A 7,500-nucleotide genomic window follows, 5' to 3' on the forward strand; every position below is an offset into this window, starting at 1 on the left:
CCCTTCCAGGCCAGTCATGGTCGCTACACTCTTCCCCACGTCTTTGCTTCTCACTCCTCCTTTCCCCTCACTCTCTTTCCCTTTCTTCTCTGCACTCTTCTCTCTCTGTACTGCTGTTTGTCGCTCTGTGACCTGCGATGTTGTTTGACGTTTGGTTTTCGGGGTGCCGCTGTGTTGACTCCCTGGAGCTGATGTGCTGTGTGCTGCCTGGCTGCTCAGAGAAGCTGTGTGTTCATGTTGAGTCTTTGTGGTGGTGTGTGGTGAGGGTTTGTGTTGGGCGTCCCCTGTGTAGATCACTTCCTTTTGGGCAGGTGGTTTGTGTGTGTCTTTAAGCTGTGCTTGAGGACCATGTTCCTGCGTGACTGTGTCTTTGTGCAGTGTGCGTGGAGAGGGCACGTTTTTGATGCCTTCTTTGGGTGGGTTTTGGGAATCCGGTTTAACAAGGCTGATTTGTTTCGTCTCATGTTTTACCTCTTGGTGGACTGCAGAGGGCGCTGTGGCAGGTGTGACATCTGCTCTTAGAGCATGAACCAGATTCCCATCATCACTGACAGGAGACAGGTCATCCGACAGGGAGAGAGGTGTGCTTGAGGTGTTACTTGGTGACTCCTTCATCGACGTCTTGGAGGACGATTTGGTCATTTTTGGTGACACTTTAACTGGTATTTGGGAAGCTGCTAGCTTGTTTTGATTCTTGGTGTCTTTAGCTGCAGAGCTGTTAGTCTTAGGAGAGTCTTTAACCGGGATCTGAGAGGTTGTCGACGCTCTGCTGTGTTGAGTCTTTGGAGACTCCTTCGCTGGCACTCGAAACGTTGTCACCACCAGGTTATGTCTGGAGTTGGCAGTTCTTGGCGAATCTATGCTGCTGCTGGCTGGTGCCCTCGAGCTGTTAGGAGACTTGTGCAGTTTAGGCTCGCTAGCGTGGGTGGTCAGGTGAGACTTTGCCGACCCCTGCCCAGGCTTGTGGATCTGGGCAACGTGCTCCAGGGACCCGGTCGTCTTCTGTCCGCTTCCCACCGTTAGCATGACCGCGCTAGCATCACCGCGGCCGGCCGTCTTGCTACCAGAGGGCTCGCGTGCTGCTGAGGAGGCATCTTTGCTGGGCTCCGCTTTGTTGCCACGGCTGCCAGGGAGCTGTGGAGAGGAGGCAGGCTTGCTGCCTTTGATATCCATGGTGATGAAAGGGATGCTGAAGACAGATAGGGATGCAGGAGGACCTGTCACATCAGAGGGGTATTTGTAGCATCATTGTAGATCTAGATGACCCATTTCAGATCAGCCTGAGAACAGATGAAAACAGAGACTATAACAAAACTGAGGCTTTATGTTCATAGTGATGAGGCACCCTATAATGTTTGGTTCCTCTGAGATGGCTTTCACTGAAAGACAGGCTCAGTTTCAACCTCAAGGAGGCAAAATCCTTGGCTGAAACAACTGAAAATATGATTTGACAAGTACAGGCTAACAGACATCTTCTATCTAAAATTCGGAGGTACATTTTAAGTGTGAAAATGTTGAATACAGACTCTGAGCACTCATGTGAGTTAGTGTTACTCATGTGAGTTAGTGTTAGGCCTACTCATGTGAGTTAGTGTTACTCATGTGAGTTTGTGTTACTCCTCTGGTGGATGGGGCTGTCCTGTTGCCTCAGGTTGTTTTTACAGTGGGATCTAAATTAACAGGGAAATCATAGCATTGATCGCACCCCAAATTAGCCTGCATTATCACACACATTCCAGAATCAGATTGTTTCCATCCACCAGTCAGCGATGACATTCTGGGACTGAAAATGACAACTGCACAGAGGTCTTTTTATTCCTCCTGAAATAATGTATAATCTGCTGCTGCTTCACAGCTTCTGAAAACACTCATGCATACTTTCATCAGGACATGAAGCCCATGGTTGTGAGGGAGGGGTGAAAACACAGCATCAAGGAAGGGCACAGATCAGAACACATGTCAACAAGCTAGGCTAACTAGCTATATGACTAACTGAAGTGTGGAGTTATGTTGCCACAGGCTTCCAGCTTCCCATGAATAATTTACACCCAAATCCATGTCAGGAATCTATATTTTGTTACACGGGAGCGGATGAGAGTGCATGCCATTCTTTTCCCCATTTTTCTTCACCCAGCCCCCACAGAACAGGGATTCCCTCCATCCTGTAATAGACGCTACCCCTGCCTGTCGTCCCACCTCTCCAAACCCTCACAACCGCCCTGGTCCTGGACCATGATGACCACGACGCAGCCGCTACCTCTGCATGTGTTTGCTCCTCACGTGTAGAGAGATCAGTGTGTAGCCCTCTCCCTGACCTTCTCCCTCAAGGGTCTCTCAGACTCTTGGTGAATCACAATCAAAGGGGAGGGGGAGGGAGAGAAAGAGAGAGAGAGAGAGAGGTGGAGGAGAGAGAGAGTAAGGGCCCGTCCCAATACCTCCCCTACCCCTAGATTTTGGCCCTAACCCTCGTTTTTGCGCGTGCACGTGTAGGGCTAGGGTGTCCCATTACTTTAGGGTGCAAGGGGAAGTGCTATTTTCCCCTTAAAATCAACCCTCAAAATATAGCCAGGACCGATGCAGGCTTAAAACGAAGTGGGAGATGAAATTACCCAGGATACCGTGCGAGCTCAGCGAGCCGGCCAAATTTTTCATATATTTTCGCAAATAAGCATATTAAAATTTCGAAATATGTTGGAATATGTTAGTTTGATGCACATCTGATGGACTGTTGAGTTTTGAACACTAATGTTAGAAAATATCTCACAAAGCTATCTGACGATGTTCATGATATCTGCTGAGTGCTTTGAGAGAGTCTGCCCATCAAATAACGTTATATATCTGATCTGGGTAGTTTCGTCAATATTTAAGGTGTGTGTTCTGGCGTTCACATGAACACGAATATATTTGATGATTAACCAGACGTAGATAAACCAGCACAGCCCACACAACAATGACCGCTGAACGGGCATGTTCCTGAATGAAAATAGTAGCAGGCTACTACCGGTAGACACGTCGGCGCTGCGCATGACGTAGGTGAGCATGTTCGCTACGCTAATTTGCATATAGTGGTGTCCCAATTCATAGGGAAAGATCTTCACCTCCACTTCCCTTGTCGAGGGGGCTTTAATGTTGAGGGCAATCAAAACCAAGTGGAAGTTTTAAGGGGGGAGAAATGGGACGGGCCCAAAGAGAGAGATTCCTAGTTACTCTCTCCACCTGTTCCTAACTGATGGAGCCACTGACAAACTACCTGTGCCAGCCTGCCAACATCCAGGAAACATCCGGAAGTAGCTGACATCCGGAGGAAGCCCTGTGTCATATATTGCTAGTTATACGGCTCCTTCACTGGTGCAGTATCCAACAACTAGTGCACTGCTACAGAACTGAGCTGTGGAACTCTCCTAAGTGCTCGACTGTTCCTTGGGTATGACATATCCTGCATCACGGCCAACACCATGCCAAAGCAGTCACACACTTGGTAAATACAAACACATTTATGCAACTACCAACAATGATAAACTGATATCTGGATCTACTGCTGGATCTGACTAGTTTGTAAGGGTTCAGAAACATCAATTGGCCATTTATGAATGAAACTACGGCATTACCATTACCTTACCTTACCATACCCCCAGCATCACTCACACATTTGGTAAATACACATAGAAGTACAAACCTTACAACAAAGGTTTAAGACATCAGTTAGCCATTCAAGAATGAAGCTGCAGCATCTCCCTTACCTGTGCTGAGCTCTGGTCAGTCAGTTTTGGGGACAGTCCTGGGTTGTGCTGGGTGGTGTATGTGCGGTCCAGTGTAAAAGTGTGGACTTGGCGCTGTGGCCGCTCTGTCCCAGGTGTTTCTGAGCGACAGCGAGTGTGAGTTTGAGCTCAGCTCGGCGGTCCCGTCTGCCCAGCGTCTCCGCGGCGTGTGTGTGGCGCGTGCGTCTCTCTCACTCCGCTCTCCACTCTGTCTCCTCACGATACTCTCACGGCCCGATGAACAAACATGCTCCGCCTGCGGGAAACTGGGTCAGTTCACACACACACACACACACACACACACACACACACACACACACTTACCCATACACACATATCCACACATACACACACATATGCATATACACATATCCACGTGCACATACACTCACATGTGCGCGCTTACACATACAGAGTCACAGATGTGCATGTGCTCATGGTGATGCACGCACACCTATTATCATGTGTGTGTTAGCTCTGCAGCTAACATGCATTTGCCTGCTGTAAGCCAGCAGGGAATTCCCTAAGTGACCTTTTACACAGAACACATAAGAATGAACTTGCAAGTGTGTGTGTGTGTGTGTGTGTGTGTGTGTGTGTGTGTGTGTGTGTGATGGAAAGGTAGTTGTGTCACTATAAAAAGTACAGGCCTACTTATACATGGCTGTGTGTGTGTGTGTGTGTGTGTGTGCGTGTGCGTGTGCGTGTGTTAATGCTTGTGGAAGACTTTGTGTGTGTGTGTGTGTGTGTGTGTGTGTGTGTGTGTGTGTGTGTGTGTGTGTGTGTGTGTGTGTGTGTGCGCGCGCACACTGTATGGCTATGTCTACTGATATTGTTTTTGGGGATTATGTCTTGTGCAAATGGTTGCCTATTCCACATTAGAGATGAGAGATAATCTTTGTGCTCACACAGGGCAGTGAAGAGCAGCTAGAGGAACATTACTGTATTATGGATTGGCTTGTTTGCCTCTAATGCGCTAGGATAGGAGGGCCATTGTGTGGGTGGACGTGGTGTGTGAGTCATGATTGGGTTGCTGGAGGGGGACACTCTCTGTGGTAGCAGTGTGCCAGCGACAGACTGGCATCGTGCCCGCGGTCTCTTCCCATGTGCTGTGTGTCCCATGGACAGGACCTGATGGCACTGCAGAAAGACATGCAGAACTACAGGCAGCCGTAGCGGCCAACTCAAACCTCTATTTGGCTGAGGCAAAAAAAACAGTGAAAATGTGAGAGTGTGTTTAGCAATCAGTTCATTGAGTGGTATTTAGCAGATTTGATCGTAAAAATACTTGATTAACGTATACTAACGTATGTGTGCAGAGCAGTCACTTACCATTGTTATCTCATTTTTGATGTTTAGAGGGTTTTGCATCTGAACTTTTCATTTATAAAGACACAGTGTGTTTAAGAACATTAACATAGCTATATTTGATTCAGACTTTGGGATGCTAGGATCAAGGAATATACATAGATGCAGCACATAAAATAATGTCATTTCACATTAGTTCCTCGTCAAATGAAGGACATTGCCTTGTATGAAGAGCATATATAAGCCCATTGAATTCTAAGGTGCATTGCATATAATTTTTACATTTACATTTATTAATTCAACAGACGTATCAAGCGATTTAAATGTTTTGGTCACAGATTAAGGATAGACTAACTTTTAAGATTGACTGCCATAATGGCCTGAACTGCCTTGAGATCAGGCTTCACTGTGCTGTCACCCATCATTTTAACACCAGAATCTGCCATAAGCAAGCAAAATGATCGCAAACATGTGATGGGTGAGTTCAAATCAAACACAACTGTAGGTTTGCACCCGATGTGTAGGGTTTCGAGTTTAGGCTTTAAGGTGTGCTGCTGACACAGCCAAGCTGGCTGCCATGGTCAGAGAGGTGGGCTTCTCCGGTTGCCTGGCAACGATCAAGCAATGTCACCACCATCTGAGCATGCATGAGGACTGTCTGGGTATACCAGACATGCACACAAGGAAAACACACACACACACACACACACACACACACACACACACACACACACACATACGCAGACACACACACACTTGTACATCACACACATAAAATACAGACAACTATCCTGAGAAATAGATGTCCCCATGTAGGCAGGAAAATCATATGGAGGTCAAGCATGCATCGCAGAACAATAAACTCAGTGCTGACCATCTACTGTGCAGCCTGCCACTCCATCTCCCCATCTGTCCTTCCATCCAACATTCATTTCAACCTCTGACCTGACCTGCCATCCAACACTAATTTGACCAATGATATCACTAGCTTTCTGTCTGACTCTCTGTCTATAACTCAAAGGATAGAAAGGCTTATTCAAATACCAAAGCTCTGCTATAGAAGTAGTACTAGAACCTTATTGTCAAACATGGACTGTGAGCTACTCCAAGAATCACTAAAGACAGACAAGATCTGTTAAATTGAAACACGCATGAAGTCCCAGGTTTAGCATGTGGTCCATTCATGCGCTGGTAGATTTCATTCATCTGGTTTCTCATCCCGATACAGGAGCTATGGCAACAGACACATTCGGACGGCAGACGCCAATAAATGAACATATCATTTGGTTTCCTCTTTTACCTCCTTTAGGTAAGCACCCTATCTTGCTCTCACGAGAAAAAAACATGCATGTTCATGTCTAATCAAATGCTGAATCAGAATAAATGTTCACAAGTGAGATGCTTTAGATTAGATTAAAATAGTGACTTTTAACAATGAAAAAACTGGACAATGGGCCAAGTCCAGACCACCTGACCCACTCCAGCTCCCTGAGCCAATCAGACGAGCTGCCTGTCTCACCTGCCACCAGCACCTGGTGACCTCTTTGTGTGACGATGACTGGCGTTCTACTTTAAGGCCTCTGTGTGTGTGTGTCTGTTTGGGTATGTGTGTGTGTGTGTGTGAGAGTTACTTTAGTAGCGTGGAGCAGAGGAGCGACACACACACTTGTCCGTCGGTCTCGTTCATGGCTTCAGATCCGAGCCCCGAGCAGCCGCAGCGCCAGCAGCCCAGCATGTGGGAGGAGAACTTCGACACGGAGAAGTAGGAACCATCACACACACACACACACACACACACACACACACACACACACACACACACACACACACACACACACACACACACTAAAACACTAACACATCGCTGGATTGTCAAAATGATGTTTCTGTTCATGTTACCTGAGAACAGGAACCATCACACACACACACACACACACACACACACTTACTTATCGCTGGATTGTCAAAATTATGTTTATATTTATGTTTATGTTTATGTTACTTTTGTCCACAACAACTTAAAGCAATACTGATAAAAAAATAGTTCACATTGTTACTGTTATACTTATTGTTCTAGTTGATTGCTGCTGTAAGCATAATGTAAAAGTAAGCACTTGAAGCCTGAAGCAGTGTCTGGAGCACACTGACAGCTCATTATGGAGATAAACAGGACCGTTTGAATTGAACAGAGCTTTGCACTTACCATAGAGATCTAATAGAGATCTAATACTGTCACATGGCATGCAAGTAAATAAGTTGTGTTTTGAGAGGTAGACGTTTGTGTTGGGAAAAATATGTAAACTGTTTTACTTTGAAGTACAGCAAAAGATCAATCAGATCTATAGATTATGCCTACTGTATGTTAAGGAGGGTTGATATTATTATTATTATTATTATAACTACCTGGTCTAGAGAGGTCAAACTAGTTATATGT

General features: G+C 46.1%; 1 protein-coding gene across 1 annotated transcript in view; it reads left to right on the forward strand.

Annotated features, from left to right (window-relative positions):
• The first annotated feature begins 6,799 nt into the window (after positions 1–6,799).
• Positions 6,800–7,500, forward strand: part of LOC143127111 (protein phosphatase methylesterase 1-like) — a 10,093-nt gene continuing 9,392 nt past the window's right edge. Inside the window, exon 1 of the mRNA XM_076288416.1 lies at positions 6,800–6,828. Coding sequence (XP_076144531.1) covers positions 6,800–6,828 — 29 coding nt within the window. The remainder of the gene's footprint in view (positions 6,829–7,500) is intronic.

This window comes from Alosa pseudoharengus, unplaced genomic scaffold (assembly GCF_046254945.1).
Source record: "Alosa pseudoharengus isolate Yale_2024_CS ecotype anadromous, Long Island Sound unplaced genomic scaffold, YU_APseudo_1.1 YU_APseudo_1.1_scf_17, whole genome shotgun sequence".
Lineage (NCBI taxonomy): Eukaryota > Metazoa > Chordata > Actinopteri > Clupeiformes > Clupeidae > Alosa > Alosa pseudoharengus.